Raw genomic sequence first — 16,112 nt, forward strand, 5'->3', positions numbered from 1 at the left:
CAGAGAGCTTCAACAAGCCCAGCAGATTGCATCATGACAGGAGCCAAAGTAGCAGCTGCTAGAATTTCCCCTCGTCGTCTCTCGCCAATAAGCCAAACCCCGACACTTTCTGTCGCACCGATGCATCAAAGTTGACTTTAATCCAACCCCTCGTCGGACGCTTCTAAGTCGCCACTTCCCCCATAGCTGATCGTGGTATCACCGTTGGCTTGGACAGGGATTGGAGAGCTGCCGCTCTACCCATCACATGTTCCACCTGCAACCCTTTAAATTAACATAGTTCATCAAATGACATACACATGAAATTTTTTCTCCCTAAATTACTCTTATAGGCACATAATGTTCATGTTTGGTGGATTAAAAGAAAAATAGCTTTGGAGTCTTGGAAAACTAAACACCAGCATGCATAAGTCTAAGCAACATCTTCCAATCAACATGTGATATGTTATTTGAACCTGATTCTTCATATTTACCAACAACAACAAAATTATACATCCACCATAGTTGCTGTAAGACCCAGGATTTTAGAATTAAATAAATAAATAATTTCCAGCTCACGCAGAGGATTCGGTGTAAGCGTGAGAGGAATTCGACTTATGTTTAATGTTTGGATTAGCGTTATGGTTAAGAATAGTTCTATAGTCGATATAATTATAGCACGAGTAGTATTCACTTCCGCCTTAGGGTGAAAACGTTAGTAAACGACTAATTTACACTTAAAGACACGATGGAAACTAATTCCAAAAATCTTCAGAGAAATGTTAGAACTTCTCTTAATCCTTCAATGACAGGCGTTTCGATACGAAACCCTGGAATGTATGAACGTCTGATTCTAATCCTCAGAGGTTTGCCGAAACTAAATCACTAATAGTTCAAGAAACCTAAAATCAACCGACGATGAAGACTTTTTCTATTCGGAGCTTCAAATGAAGATTTCACACGCGTAAACCTATTTATCTTGATGTTTCCAACCTTTCTTCAGAAGGAAGTTTTCTCATCTGACATCAACTGCAAAAAGTAGTTTTTCGGGTAAAATCGATTTACACCGACTTTGGACCGTTTGATTTAATTCCAAGAAACCTCTTTTGAGTTTTGGAATTCTGTTGCCAGAACCTATCTTAGAATTCTCGGAGGAATGCGCAGGAAAAATCGGAATCACAAAATTTTCATTTTTCCGTATTTTCCAAAACCTATAAATAGCAAGAAAATGAAAAAAAAATCAAAAAAAAACATCACAAACACACACACACGGCCGTGGGCTCTCAAGGAGGAAGGAGGAGATTTGATTTTCGCCGATTCTTGTCTGATCGTCGCATAGTTCGTTGCTACGCGTAGGCCTCGAGGTACTGATGCTTTTCCTTACCTCTGATCGTAAATTTTGTCGCTTTTCTCTATGTTTTTCTGTGCTCAAAGTTTTGAGCTTTTTGTAAAACTGTCCAAATAACTTGATTTCTCTGTCTAAACTTATTCCCTGCGTGCCCCTGATCATGTTTAGCGGATTACATTTTGCCGAATGTCGCCGAAAGGCCGCCGAGTTTCGATTCTGCTCAAAATACCCATTTTGGGCTAAAGTTCCGTCCTTTGGGCTTAAAACTCTCGACTGAGCTTAGCGTTAGTAGGATTAGTCGTCATAATCGTCGTTGGTGTCGACCCCATCTAATTTGTTTTTCGAAATTCTGATTTTGAGTTTCCAAGCTAAAAATATCGACCAAAATACCCCTGCGACAGTTTTCGACCCGATAATTTTTCTGAGAGTTTCTCTGGCATAGATATCGCCTAAGAATACCTAGGAATTGATTTAGATCGAAGAAAAAGTTCGGAAACCGTATTTTTGAGAGTGGCCGAAACCTATTTGTTAGGGTACCGTGTCCAAAAATAATTTTTGGGTCTCTATGACCTGAGCCATTGCGTAGCTCTTTCCGTTGTCGAAATTTTTGCTCTGGTTTCGTGTCATTCCGAGTTCTGTAGCTCGAGTTATGCTCGTTTTAGCGAACGAAGTCTCCGTTGTCAATTTGTGTTTAAATAGGAACTCTGAAGCTTTAAAAGCTTTCTTTATGATTTCGATTAGTATTAGTAGATCGTGTTACTCCTAGTGAAGCTTGTGTTGATGAATGTGTTTTCTTTGTTCTAGGTTCGCAATTTCCATGCCCAACTTCTACTCACGATGGTAAGGGTAACTCAGTTTTAGAGCGTCCTTGAGTCTTGCCTGCTTTTATCGCACTGCATGCGTTTGAGATGAAGGTGTTTAAATTGATTGGCATTTGATTATGACTGTTGTGTTGAATTGGGAAAATGTTTTCTGGAGGCTTCGGCCGAGTAAACTTATTGAGACGTGTGTCTCCGTTTTCTGAGAGGCTTTGGCCGTTTACTGGTTTCTGTCATTGAACTGAGTTGGTATACAATGAATTGATTTATGATCGTTGAGGTTATGAATAACATGTGGTTACCTTGATTTGATTGTTGGATTTGAGACTGTTTACTGAGGTTGAGGATTGTTGTTGATTGACTTGGCATTTAGGGCTTGGTCTTGAAGTGGCAATGTGGTGGTGATTGTCCCACGTGATTGTCCCGTCTTTTAAGGCGTTATAAAGTGGCGGTGTGGTGGTGATTGTCCCACGTGATCGTCCCATCTTTCGAGATGTTCTAAAGTGGCAGTGTGGTGGTGATTGTCCCACGTGATTGTCCCGTCCATAGTGGCGTTAAGTGGCGGTGTGGTGGTGATTGTCCCACGTGATCGTTCCGTCTTGAGAGACGTTGCTGATCGATCCATTTTGGTAGCAACATATAGTTGCATTATAGGGAACTAACACCTGACCCTATGTTGTTGGATTTTAGTTAATGGTTTATTGATATCTGATTTGATGTTATATTGTTGAGGTTATTATTATCTGAGTTAATCTATGTTAAGTTGTTGATATATGAGTTTAGTTATATTGCTGGTTTTGTTGATATCTGGATTAACTTAAGTTGCTAGTTTATTTACCATGCTAGGTAATTAAATTTAAATAGCATGATTTTCTCCTTTATATGTGGTATTTGCATGGAGTTAACCCTTTCTATTTGCTACTTGTTGTTTGGGCGCTTAACGCTATTAGGCGATGAAGAGCCTTCCGCTGAAGTTTAGCTGTTCGAGTTGGAGATCGTGACCGTGGGCGGTCGAGTAAAGGTGGTTGAAGCAGTTGCTTCTTTCTTTTTGGAGGACTATGTCTGAGTTTCTTTCTCCATCTGAAAACTCTGTTGTTTAAACCTTATTTCGCCACTGTTAAGTGTGCGTACTTATTTTGGAAACTTGCTTATGATATTGTAAGACACTATTATTATATGTCGGGAACGGGTTGTTTAATTAAGACTATGTTATGTATTAAACTGTGTTTAGATGTTTTGAAAAGGAAAAAAATTATCGTGTTTTCTTAGGATTACGAAATAGTCCTTAAACTTTATTAGGTCACTAATGTGACTCCTCAGTTGAGAAACCGGGGTGTTACAGTTGGAGCTCATAAAACATTGGTACCAAAAGATTCAAAACTTACACAAACAACGCACATGAGCCAAACTTCCTAATTTACTTTTTTTTTCCCTTTAAATTATCTGGTTTCGATTTTTGGATAATGGTCTGTTTGGCCTTAGTTTGGGACCCTTAGTTTGAACAAGTTGCCTTTATAGCAAGTTATTTAATGACAATTGATGTTTTTATTTACTAGTCACTCTTGAGAAATTGGGACGTTACAACTAACACTCAATTCCAAGAGTTTCATTGTGAATCAATCTAGAGAAATATGGGTCTTGTATATAGGCAACGTCTGAAAGAGCTTATTTAAGCTTATCTGATAGCATAAACGCTTATCCAAGTATTTGAGAGAGCTTATGCAAACAACTTATGACCTACCATGAGCTGTTTTGAGCTTATTTTCATAAATTACTTATAATAGCTTAAAAAAAGAGCTTATACTTGGAAAAATTTATTATGGTCATCTAAAAACTTGTGCAAAGTTACACCAAGAACTTTTGACCCACTATAACAGATTTTTTTTTTAAAAAATCAAAATTCATATTTTCTTAATTAAACATTTATTTTTAATAAATATTTTCAAAATGTTTTTTTTCCTTAATCTGTTCTTCTTCTCTCTCCCTTCTTCACCATATGTTATTGTCCATTTCAGATCAAACCCAGCAAATTTTCAGATCAAACCCAAAACACAACACAACAAAAGCTGCATAATTTACCATCCAACAATCAAACCCAGAAATGAGAAAACCAAAATAAACCCACAAATAAGGTCTTAATCTTTTGGATCTGCGACTTCCATTCACCAATATTCATCACCCTAAACCCACCAAGATCATCTTCATCACCGACACCTCTGTCTTCTTCTTCTTCTCTCAGATCTAGTTTCCTTTCTTTTTTTTTCACCTTCTTCTATCACTTCCCAAACTCCACCACCTCCTTCTTTGCCTCTGTTCTTCCACCGCCGACTTCAACCACCACTGCCCCACCGCCCAAGCCACAACCCCCTCTGGTGAACAACCACCACTGCCCACCTCTGGTGAAAACCACCATAAACCCATAAACCCAGATCTGGAAAAAACCACCAAACCCATTCTCCTAGCCACCGCAACCTTCCCCCCTCCCCGTCGCAAAAACCTTATATGCACGCCGGCGAGTGAGAACACGCCGGCGACGACCACCATGCTGCAACGGTGCCCCCTCTCGCTCTCTCCATCTCACTGGTCTCTCCTCTGTGCTGGGTTTTGGGATTTTATTGGAATTTAGTCACTTGGTTTTCAGTTTTATGGATTGAGGAATCATTGTTGCAACGGTTTATGGGTTTATGGTGGTTTTTCAGCGATTTTGTGGTGTGGGTGCGGAACAAGAATCAATTTTGCTGCTCCTGGGAACAAGATCTGGTTTTTTCTCTGCAACTCAGATCTGGTTCTTCATTCCCCTGGTCTGAGTTCAGGTGAGTAAGGAGAGGGAGGAGATCAGGGCCAAAGGGTGAGATGGGAATTTCTGATGTGTTGGAGGGCCACTGAGAAGGTTGGGAGAGGGAGATTAGTGAGCACGGTTGATGACTGGTGATGGTTGGGGTGGTGGGATGATGGAGGAGGAAGAAGAATTTAAGATGTTTCTGGGTTGTGTTTCTGGATGCAGCAATGTTTGGGTTTTAATTACTGGGATAATAATTAACGTAATCTTTCATTAATTAGTTTACTAATATATATGTTTTTTATTTTTTTAAAAAAAATCCTGCTAAACTTACTATCATAGGTCAAAAGTGTTTGGTGTAACTTTGCACAAGTTTTTAGATGACCATAATAAATTCCTCCCATATACTTATATATTTTTTAAGCTGTTTTCTCCAAACGGGACCATAGTGACACACGTGTTTTTCTTTGATATTTGCAATTATGAGTTTTCATTGACAAGAAAAATTTACAATTCAAAGATATTTTAAGCATGAAAATAAAATTGACCAAAAACAAAAGCATGAAAAGAAAAAACAAGAGATATTTTGGCGAAGTTACCCAGGATCTAGCTGTGACGACTTGATTGCAGGGAAGGGGGATCAAGCTTATTGAAAGAAGAAAAAGACAAAAACCCTCTTAAAATATTAATATTAATATTAATAATAATAAAACAGATGAAAAAGAAGAAAAAGCAGAAAAAGATACTGCGGTAAACACCGCGAAGCAAAACAAAACGATTGTGAATTGCGATTGCGACACCGTTCCTATTTCCCTCCGTCACAACCCCAATACGGTGCCGTTTAACCTTTCCCCTCTCGTCGTCGCGATTCCGATTCCTTCAGTCAACGCTGCTTCTTCGATTTCCCCTTTTCCTCCGCCGTCGCACCACCACTGTTCACCGCCGCTTCTCCCCCTCAGGTACCAATTCCGCCGATCAATTCATCCCTAAATTCAAGAAATCATGCGTTCCAGTTTTTGTTGTTCAATTCTTTCTTAATTAGGTTTCTAATCGCAGTCAAACCATAGTCAAATTTTGTTTTCTTTGTTTTGAAGGTTCTAATCGGTGCCATGAATTGAACAATTGAGCCAGTCATGTGCAGAGAAATTCAGGTTTTACTTTGTATTTAAAGGTGATTGTGGTTGTGGTTGTGTTTGTGTTTTGCTTTTCAATTCAATTCAATGCTTGCTTGGATTTAGATAGATTGATTTTGTTTTGTTTTGTAAAGGTCGAAACGACATTGCTATTTTCCTGTTGTTGATGGAACGACCTGGGGTTTTCAACAACAGTCAGCAGCATGTTATAGAAATAGCAGGGAGTGCTGAAGCTTCCACGTCCGCCGCGTCGCCTCGCGATAGACATTTTAACGGCGGTGCGGATGGATTGCGAAGTGAGGAAAGGATTAGCGGCTCGCGGGTGCCGGTTACTCAGCCTTCGGTGTCGGTGTCGACAACGTCCGGTGGAATGACGACGAATAGCAGGAGTTCTTCGCTTGTGAGGCGTGGGGACTCTAGACGGAATAGGAGTCCTGTGCATTCGGGGATATGGATATCGGTTGAGCTAGTGCTGTTAATGAGCCAGATTGTTGCGTCGATTGTTGTTTTGTCGATGTCGCGGCATGAGCACCCGCGTACCCCGTTGTTTCAGTGGATTGTTGGTTATGCCTGTGGATGTGCTGCTACGCTTCCTCTTCTATATTGGCGTTATTATCATCATAACCATATGCGAGAGCAAGAATCGCGCCAAACATCTCCTCGGGTTAACGATCCTTCAGGGACACTTCTTTCCAGTTCCAGAATAAATGGAGGAGAGGATGCTCAAGCTGCTTCCTCCAGAAGCAATCAACCTTCAATATTGGTGAATAGAAGGTAGTGAGTTGGTTGCTGATTTTGTTAAAAATGATTTTTTCGCTAAATGTTAGAATCGCATCTTAAGGAAAGCTTAAATATTATGTTTGAAGGGCAAGATTTTAGATGCCATTTCAACTGTTTTTATCGTGCTTGATAGGGAATGGTACATCCTCAAACGTTTGTGGCAAGCAGGCAAGCTTTGCATAGATGATTGTTCACAGTTTTATGTAATTTTGGATTCCTTTAGGCCATATTTGTGAGTTGAATTTTGGAGGGGAGAGAAGGGAAGGAGGAGGCTTATGAAACCCTCCCCTTGTTTCAGATATTTAAAAAGGGGGGGGGGGGTCTGGGGTACTCTAAAACCCACCATCCATTTGACTTTCTGAGTTCCCCCAATTTGGGGATTTTGAACTTACAAACAAGGGGAGAGCTTACCTCCTCCCTTGCCCTTCCCCTCGAAACATTTCCCTCCCCTCCCCTAAAAACCCCCAAACAAAGCCTTACGAGGATATGTTATCTTCTGATTGACTACTTAATTCTTTTTCTTGTCTAAATATGTTACCATACTTGTCTTCCCCTTATTTCATTGATGTTTTGGTTACTTTTTCTGAATCATGAGTTGAAAATGAGTAAAAATTGTGCTTTACATGTCCAAATCAAATCATCATTTTGCTCATACCATCTCATGGCCTTAATCAATGTAATATGTGTAGTTTATTTTCCTAGCCCAAATTATTATTTAGCACTGTTCTATAGCCCTTTACTTCTTGATAGCTGGTAATGGGCAGTGAAAATTACTTGGCACAAAAGGCCTAGGAAGGAAATCTAACTTAACTCTTAAGGTTGCACCCCAACAAAATCCTGTAAAGACCACATCAACTTAAATAGTAATTGGACTTTGAAGAGAAAAATATCTGTTCAGATAACTTTTGAGATCTAGAAAAATAAAGTTTTTAACTTCTGATTGTATTTCAAACTGATAATGCCCATCAAGCAATCAGGAGAAGCCTTTCTAGCAAACATCCTGTTATTAGAAAGCCATGCTCCCTCATGATTACAATGGTGCCATCACGCAGCAGGCTGTAATAGATAAAACTGAAGTACCTGGGGCAGTTATCTTGGTAATGAAGGAATATGTAGAATTGGCTGACTGGCCATTCCTGTTTCGTGAGGAATACATCAGAGTGATAGATAATTCCTTCTTTTAGAATTAGGACTTTGTGTTGTGTATGTAGTTAGTTGATAGAATGATAGAATTTATTTCTCATCATATTTTTCTTTAAAATCTATTCTAATTTTTTTTTATCGTAATTAGAGTCTAAGGATACTTGTGAAACATACTCTTTATAAGTGGTATTTTATATGGTGATCAATCTCGTAAGCTGCTCGCAGCAGGTTATAGTAGGTCTTGGGGCATTATTTTAGGTAGTTTAGTTAGGATCTGATATATGGAATTTATATTAGAAGGGTGGAGCAAGAGCCCTTAAAAATTATATTTGGTTTTCTAGTTCCTTTGTATCAAACATTGATAAGGATGAAAGGTCCTGTATGAATTCATCATAGAGCTTAATATTTCTATAGTCCGTTTTACATTTGTTAAGCACCGGTTTCAGAGGCTAGAATATAATCAGAAATTTGAAAATTGACCCTAAGATGTATATTATTAATTTCAAAAACATGTTAGTCCTTAAATCCTACTTTTTAGCCTTGAGGAGGGGCTTTGACTTTCGACACTTTATGCTTCCCTTGCTCTTCTAGTAACCTAGCAAGATCAATAAAAAAGCATTAGAAGATGCTCCTGATGTATCCATGTCTTATGCTACATCCCTTTCGAGCTAACCAAACTATGAAATTGATGGATTACTTTGATCCTCACTATGACCATTGTCTCAATTTGAATGTAAACATATATTAATGACTACAATCATCCATCATTTATCCGTTATTGAACTGATCAATTGTTGATAAATTTATGGTCTTGTTGATACCGGTTTCCACTGTATTGCTTTTTTTGGTGGATTCAATAGTTTGAATTTTGTAACTGAATGTCGTGAATACTGTAGTATCTGAATTTCTGCTTTGATGCTCAGAATTATATTAAGTTAATGTGCAAGTGTATTTAAAACTATTCATGGTTTGTTTGATACACACCTGTAAACAGACACTGGCATGCATTCCCACATGTATGTAAAATGTTAGTTTCAGGCATATGCATTCAACCTGCTTCCCCATGTAAATACAAACTGGATGTATTCAGTAATAGAAACTTCCTAGAAAACTCTTAATGACTGTTACAAAGTTAAATTTTTCTCTTATTTAGTTTATATTTTTTGACTATGTCATGCTCATGGCCTTGTTATTCCCTCACTCCAATTTGGCAATTTCCATATTTATTCATTAAGTTTTGAAATTTTAAACATCTGTTTCATGGTTATAATTTCTGAAAATTGTAATTTGAAATGAGTTCATTAAGCTGCTAAGCCCTAGTTCAATTCTTGCAACACAGAATGAAGACACTCGTGGAATACTTCAAAATATCCTTAGATTGCTTTTTTGCCGTATGGTTTGTTGTTGGAAATGTATGGATCTTTGGGGGACATTCATCTGCAGATGAAGCTCCTAACTTGTACAGGTATAGCCTTTCATATGCTCTTACATTTAATATTCTAGTTTTTCAGATGCTCCAAATTAAATATGCTTCCTTTTGCTTGGCAGGTTATGCATAGTGTTTCTTGCATTTAGCTGTATTGGTTATGCAATGCCCTTCATTCTCTGTTCAACAATCTGCTGTTGTCTCCCTTGTATAATTTCCATCCTTGGGGTTAGGGAAGATCTGGCACAAAACCGAGGGGCAACTTCTGAGTCCATTAACGCTCTTCCGACTTACAAGTTCAAAATGAAAAAAAATAAAAGAAATAGTGAAAGCAACTCAGCTGCTGCGGAAAGTGGAGTTGTGGCTGCAGGAACTGAAAAAGAGCGGGTGATCTCTGGAGAAGATGCAGTGAGTATAATCTGATCTTTATGTATTCAGGATACTTACTTTAAACTTTGTAACATCCTGGCATTGTTTGCCAAGTTACACCACATCCAGTTATGTAAGAAGATTTTCATTGTCTGCAGGTTTGTTGCATCTGCCTGGCAAAGTATGAAAATAACGATGAGCTGAGAGAATTGCCTTGTTCTCATCTTTTCCACAAAGACTGCGTTGACAAGTGGTTAAAGATAAATGCATTATGCCCTCTTTGCAAGAGCGAGGTTGGTGAAAACATAACAGGATTGGTCTCTGGTGAAGATGCCAGCCAACAACGGGGTGAGAGCAGGGTTGAGAACGGCCTCGCCAATACCTCAGTTTAATCTAGTTATACACAACTTCGATCCTCTCATTTTCCTTAAGATTTGAGAACTCAATAATCTCAGGAATCACGAGAGAGAAAGAAAAACCACCTATTCATAAAACTGGTGGAGCTTCCACAAGTAATGGGGGGATCCTTACTCCTTGATTTGTGTCTTTCTCTCTCATAACATGACAATAATCTTAAGGAAAAGGAAACCATCCAAGGCTCCTTATATACATATCTACACTAGTAGTTTTGTGAAGTTTTCTCTATGCAGCTCACATTTCATGGATGGATGTTTGATTGAGTTCATCCATTCCACATAATTTTTGTTGATATGTTTTTCGTTTCTTCTGTCTTGTGATGCTGCTAATTGTTCGAAGGACGCTCAGCTCAGCCACTGTCTGTTGTTGGCAATGAGAATTGAAAAACACATTTCATGTAAACAGGTTACAGGAATATATAAAGTCAAGTTACTTCCATTTTTATTGAGCAATTGTTATGACGTAAATGTATTATTTTTCCGGTAGATAACTTATATGTATCTTACGGACTTTATTTTGCATTTCATGAATTTTCATAAGTATTGTTTGGATCATAAAAGAATTTAATCTGGAACCATGTTAAGTATAAAGCCTATATTATTACTTGGTCATATACATCCGAAATTGTTGTTATTGAGCTGAAACAGCTGTTGATGCATCAAAGCTGGGTAGACCGTGGGTTACCCCAAGATGCTTCTATGATTTACCGAGAGGTTGCCTAAGAGTTGAATATCAATTGGGTAGCAGATTTAATGGCTCCCTCCCGTGCACCTTGGAACTGGGATCTGGTGTAGTATGTGCTTTGCCCTCCTACGGCCCTGACTATTCCTCTATCTTTGTATTGTTAGGAGTTTGGCCTCTTTCATCGAATGAGTACTCAACAAAAACATGTTATCATTTTATTAGGCAGCAGGGTGTGCAACTTTGTATGAGTCACCCTCCCTACCTGAGATGTTGGAAAAAATTGTGGAAAGCATATTCTTTAGCCCAATCCAAAGAGACGGTTTGACGTGCTTGCCTGAACCTTCTTCCGGTTCGATCCAACCTCATTGGCCGAGATGGACTAAGTATATCGATCGCGACTTATCGCTTCTGAGACGACACATCGTGCGCTCTTATTATGACTTCTTTTACAACCTTTGTAGTTTGCTTGTTGCCTTGGTATTATAGTGGATTGTATTACCCTTATACATGAGTTTGTGTGTGATTTTCTAACCTTGGCTGATGTTGGTAGTGCAGGTATTCCCATTTTTTTTTAGTCCATTTGGGAGGATATCAAAAACATGTTGTTTCGACACCAACCTGGTGCCTCGATGGATTCTTTGCTACGACGTGTTCATGCGCTTCACCCTTCTTTGGTGGTTGCCAATCCCCCAGTTCGGCCAACCTTTCGAGAGCTTCCTTCAGTGTGGACATGGCCTCTTCCAGGCCTGGCGAAGGTCAATTTTGATCCTTCTGTGTCCATGTCTAGTTCAGTTGGCTTTGGTTTCGCTGCGCGGGATGCCAGTGGTGAGATGTTAGCGGCGGCGACATCACCTTCCATTGTTATTTTATCTGTGGTGCTTGTTGAGACCATGTGCTTTCGTTGGGCTCTTTCTCTAGCCTCCTGTCGAGTCTGTTTTGAGATGGATTGTATTCCATTTTTTGAGACTTGGATGAGGCCTTCATGAGGATGCTCTTATTTATCTGTTGTTATTCGCGACTGTTTTGGCTTATTTTTATCTTTTGATTTTGTTGATTTATCTTTTGTCCGTAGAACTGATAATTCTGTGGCTGATGTTTGGCCAAAATTTCCTTTTCGATTGGTAACTTTGTTTGGATTGAAGAAGTTCTACCCGAATTTGTTTCCTTGATCTATATTGATGTATTGCGTATTATTCCTATTTAACGCAACTTAGATCGGTATTTTTTTTTTAAATGTGTCTTTGTCTATCTATTTTTATTTTCATTTTCTAGTTTTAATTATAATATTGGTATATATTTTTTACATTGTTTCTTGTTTTCAAAATTGTGTAAGAATAAGCAAAAAAAAAATTAGGAGCATTTGGAATCCAAGCAAACGACTTGCTATCACGCATCGCAAAGAAGTGGTGTAGCATCCAACCTGACACAAAACATGAAGAAACCAAACCGTAGAGAACAACTAATGGTGGGATCGCTCTTCGATCAAAACAGAGAGGTGGTAGAGTCGCTAAATGGTACCACTCTCGTATTAAAATCTTATAACTGAAAAAAAAAGAGATAAATTAAGAGTTTACTATTCTCATTAGTATTAACTTCGCCCAAACTTTAATTAATCAAGCTTTAAAAATCAACATATAAATTCCCCATTACCGCTATCATTAGCACTCAATGAACTTTAGGAAACAAGAAAGGAAATAAAAATGCATTTATTATATCTATAGCAAAAGCACCACCAAAGTACGATTTTTCAGGCACAAGCCATTTATCCATCCAAGCAAAAATCACCTTCATTCAGAATTGTTTTTCTTTTACCACTTTTGCCATTCCTTTTTTTTCTTTTGTGGGCCTTCCAATTCATACAATTGAAAGCTGAACAGTTGCACGAGGCACAAATAACCCATCAGAACAAAAAAAAATTGCAGACCATATGAAGCACAAGCAAGGAAGAGCAAATCAAAGACGCATCTGAGAACTATACAAACCATAAAAATGGAAACATGTTAGGCGTCTCCACCTAAAGTATTTTTCCTATTTTTACACTAAATATATCCAATCAAACCAATTGTGAGTAGGAAACCAATTCACAAGATGTTAGCTGATCCCAGGTGACTAGATGAGGTGCTGCCTTTGGCTGCTAGGCCCTCCGGTTTTAATGAAGCAGAATCAGCTGGGAATACAGAATCTGATACATCACCAATATCCAGCGTCTCCGGCAGAATTCCAGAGGAATCAACATTATCGAACTGTAACATGAAAACAATAAGCTCTCAGAAAATCGGAAATCACAACTAAATTTGTTTCAGGAAGGATCCATTATGTGGAGATGACCACCAAAAATATCAGCTCCTAGTTAAATGTTTGACATGATTCAATTATGATAATTCTAGCAGTTAATTAATCCAGAAACTGATGGGCTAACATTGATGGAAAGGAGCTTTTAAACAATTTCATAACATTTCATCTCTATTTACAAAGTGCAAAACAGAAAACAGTATATTTTTTCATAACAAAATCTTACTCTGTTCAAGCTTCCATAAGTTATATGCAACATTTCAACATTTCTACCCCGTAAAACAAAGACTGAACCAGAGGGAAACAAATCAAATGAAAGAGCAAAGTATGAAACGACAACAGTCAGACATTGGGAACAAAACAGAAAAACAATGGTACGAAGGGGAAACCAAATTTTAAACAAACAAACTGGGAATACACAAAATATGTATGGGGAAAATATAAAACAAAGGAAAAATGGAATTTAAGAAAAATTCCAACATGGCAGGACAATCGCGGATCACTTTGTGAGGTTCGACAACCACAAGATGAAAACTTTTCCCTGATGTCAGCTGGAGACAAAATCTTCAGGCAGGAAAATAATGGAAATGAAAAGGGAACAGAAGGGTGGATTATAAACTAGTTAAATTCATCTACATTAGTACACAATTCTAACCCAAAATTTTCAGTCAATGTTATCATATATCATGTGATTCAACATTAACCTAGCTTGAATACATGCTCAAATTTTAACTATACTCTCATTTATGCAAAGACAATCAGTTTGGTCACTTACTGGACTGGAAGAATACAATTGTGACATTGGATGAACAAAAATATAAAACCCAGAAGCTAGTAATTTTAAAGCTATACCTCAAGTTGGCTGAGCATGTCAATGGTAGCATCCACATCACCATTGTTAACATTGTAGACATCTTCAAGGGACTGATCAGATATACCGGGGAATGTCATCCTCAGAAATTCCATATTCATATCAAGTTCTATATCTGTAATCTGGTTATCTGTGAAGTCTCTCTCATTCTGAGATGAAGTGTACGAGCTAGACGCAGGCTGGATTTTCACCGGTAAAGCTTCGGCCCCCAAGAGGCTTTTCGTGCCCAGTTGCTGATCCTGTGTGGCCTGCTTAGGACTCTGAAACCAAACAGTCCCATCAGCAGAAGTTCCAGCATTTGTTTCCCTTTGGGTGAACGGAACATACGGGGCTGCATATGGGTTCAACGACGATCTTCTCGGCTTCATGGTGTTGAATCAGATAGATAAACAATTCTTCTCCCTTTCCTTTGCTGAAAAAACCCCCACAAGCAAAAGAGAAAAGAATCATTCAACATGAAAAAAAAAAAGAATCTCAAGATTTAAAACAAAAAGAATTTGCAGATGCAGAAATTAAAGGTATGAATGAACAGGCTTTGAAATTGAATCATGAATAGCTACATCATGATCAGAACACAAGTGACTAATGGTGATTCAATTCAATCATTACATTTGATTGCAACCCATTTGACAAAGATAATAACAAGTGCATTATATGAGATCAAGAAACAAGATGAACAAACATAAACCTTGAAATTTGACTTTTTGAACAATTTTCCGATCAACACAAAAAATAGAAAGGAATTCGCAGAAAACTATTGAATCGATGACAAGAAGAAGATCGAAATTCAATGATAATTGGATCGTAACATGAGCAAGAGTTGATATTCGAAGGGAGATTGAGAAAACTAACCAGTTAGACGCAAATGATGAAACCCTAGTTCTTGAGATCGATCGCTCTGATTGGAAGGGAGAGAAAGAAAACTGAAATGAAATTAGAAAATAAATTAATTTAATTTATAGGAAAAAATAAAGTGAAGCAGTACTTGCTGGCGAGTGACTCATTGATTGTCAAGAGAGTAGGCGCACCTTTGACTTCAATTAAGCTAAGTTGTTCAATTACTACTGGCCCCTCTCATTTTGTACAAAATAAAATAAAATATTAGTGAACACCTAAATAATGTAAACCACTATCAGACACTCATTTTTGTGGTGGTTTTTAACCTTCGCAAAATGTATTGACAGTTAAAAGTCATTACAAAAGTAGGGTGTCCAAGAGTGGTTTGCACTGTTTGGTTGTTTCTATATCATTGTTGATTTGTTGTAGACACTATATCCTTTTATTTAGTTGAGTAGAGAAGAAAAAAATGAAAGTTACCCTATTCCATGTTGGAAAAGTAGTGAATGTTTAAGAAGTTCAAACACTCTTTACATGTGTTTACCGTCCAAAATAAATATCACCGTTGAACCTATATTGTATTACCTTTGTTTATTGTGTTGTCGCTCTTTAATTAAGACTTGCCGCCCATTATTTAATTTCTACCACCCACATTTATGCTCTCCATTGTTTTGTCTTTGCCTATATATAAATACTAAATCCATTTCTCATGAGTAGTTTATGAACAACATTTCTTCACCTTTCCACTCATCCCTACTTCCTGGGCATATTGTGAAGAGTTTATGAAAGATGATGTTTAAAGTTCTCTCTCCCTTTGCATTAGGTTGAAGTGAAGAGTTTATGAAAGATCATGTTTAAAGTCCTCCCTCCCCTAACATGACAGCAAACTTCCTCGAATATCTTAAAAAATCACTCGTGTCTTCTTCACTCTTGAATGCTTCAAACGTTTTGGTAACCATTACAAAACGGATGTTGATGACAATGTGAAGGTCTCTCTATCTTGTTTACTTCACAATTTGAAACGACGCTGAAAATCCTATTTATACCCGGTGTTAAACAACACTTAAATCATTTTTGCTTGAACTTTCATATTCACTTGTCCTCTTAGCTTGCTCTGCAAACTTTCTATCCTCTACATATTCAACAATGACTGCCTCACAGTTTTCTGCACCACTAACCTATAGGTTTGAGAGTTACCTGAACAGAGTTCTTAGCACCGACGCTGTCTTCAGAACA

At 38.0% G+C, this 16,112-nt stretch overlaps 2 protein-coding genes across 5 annotated transcripts; one reads left to right on the top strand and one right to left on the bottom strand.

Annotated features, from left to right (window-relative positions):
- The first annotated feature begins 4,178 nt into the window (after positions 1–4,178).
- Positions 4,179–10,630, top strand: LOC130717287 (E3 ubiquitin-protein ligase At1g12760-like). 2 transcript variants are annotated; one of them, XM_057567461.1, is made up of 6 exons: positions 4,179–5,883; positions 6,019–6,075; positions 6,192–6,831; positions 9,320–9,445; positions 9,529–9,814; positions 9,934–10,630. In XM_057567461.1, the coding sequence occupies exons 3-6, from the start codon at positions 6,224–6,226 to the stop codon at positions 10,165–10,167; spliced, it is 1,254 nt and encodes a 417-aa protein (XP_057423444.1). In that variant the 5' UTR covers positions 4,179–5,883; positions 6,019–6,075; positions 6,192–6,223; the 3' UTR covers positions 10,168–10,630. The 2 variants fall into 2 exon arrangements, with proteins under 2 accessions (XP_057423444.1, XP_057423443.1); XM_057567460.1 differs by having other exon boundaries at positions 4,181–5,883; positions 6,019–6,095.
- Positions 10,631–12,567: 1,937 nt separating this feature from the next.
- LOC130717387 (polyadenylate-binding protein-interacting protein 5-like) lies at positions 12,568–16,092 on the bottom strand. 3 transcript variants are annotated; one of them, XM_057567601.1, is made up of 4 exons: positions 16,074–16,092; positions 14,892–14,962; positions 14,021–14,451; positions 12,568–13,119 (listed from the first exon to the last, which is right to left on the bottom strand). In XM_057567601.1, exons 3-4 carry the CDS (start codon positions 14,405–14,407, stop codon positions 12,958–12,960), a joined length of 549 nt encoding a protein of 182 aa, XP_057423584.1. In that variant the 5' UTR covers positions 14,408–14,451; positions 14,892–14,962; positions 16,074–16,092; the 3' UTR covers positions 12,568–12,957. The 3 variants fall into 3 exon arrangements, with proteins under 3 accessions (XP_057423584.1, XP_057423585.1, XP_057423583.1); XM_057567602.1 differs by lacking the exon at positions 16,074–16,092 and adding an exon at positions 15,068–15,085; XM_057567600.1 differs by lacking the exon at positions 16,074–16,092 and having other exon boundaries at positions 14,892–15,018.
- Positions 16,093–16,112: the final 20 nt, after the last annotated feature.

Source organism: Lotus japonicus, chromosome 5 (genome assembly GCF_012489685.1).
Source record: "Lotus japonicus ecotype B-129 chromosome 5, LjGifu_v1.2".
In the NCBI taxonomy this organism is placed as follows: Eukaryota; Viridiplantae; Streptophyta; class Magnoliopsida; order Fabales; family Fabaceae; genus Lotus; species Lotus japonicus.

What these genes read in the sequence shown, in the direction of transcription:
- LOC130717387 (XM_057567601.1), bottom strand. Translation starts at nt 14,407, where the DNA reads ATGAAGCCGAGAAGATCGTCGTTGAACCCATATGCAGCCCCGTATGTT. An exon ending in ACATGCTCAGCCAACTTGAG is followed by an intron (nt 13,120 to 14,020) that starts GTATAGCTTTAA and finishes TTCATGTTACAG; the next exon opens with TTCGATAATGTTGATTCCTC.
- LOC130717287 (XM_057567461.1), top strand. Translation starts at nt 6,224, where the DNA reads ATGGAACGACCTGGGGTTTTCAACAACAGTCAGCAGCATGTTATAGAA. An exon ending in GAAGCTCCTAACTTGTACAG is followed by an intron (nt 9,446 to 9,528) that starts GTATAGCCTTTC and finishes TTTGCTTGGCAG; the next exon opens with GTTATGCATAGTGTTTCTTG. An exon ending in TGATCTCTGGAGAAGATGCA is followed by an intron (nt 9,815 to 9,933) that starts GTGAGTATAATC and finishes CATTGTCTGCAG; the next exon opens with GTTTGTTGCATCTGCCTGGC.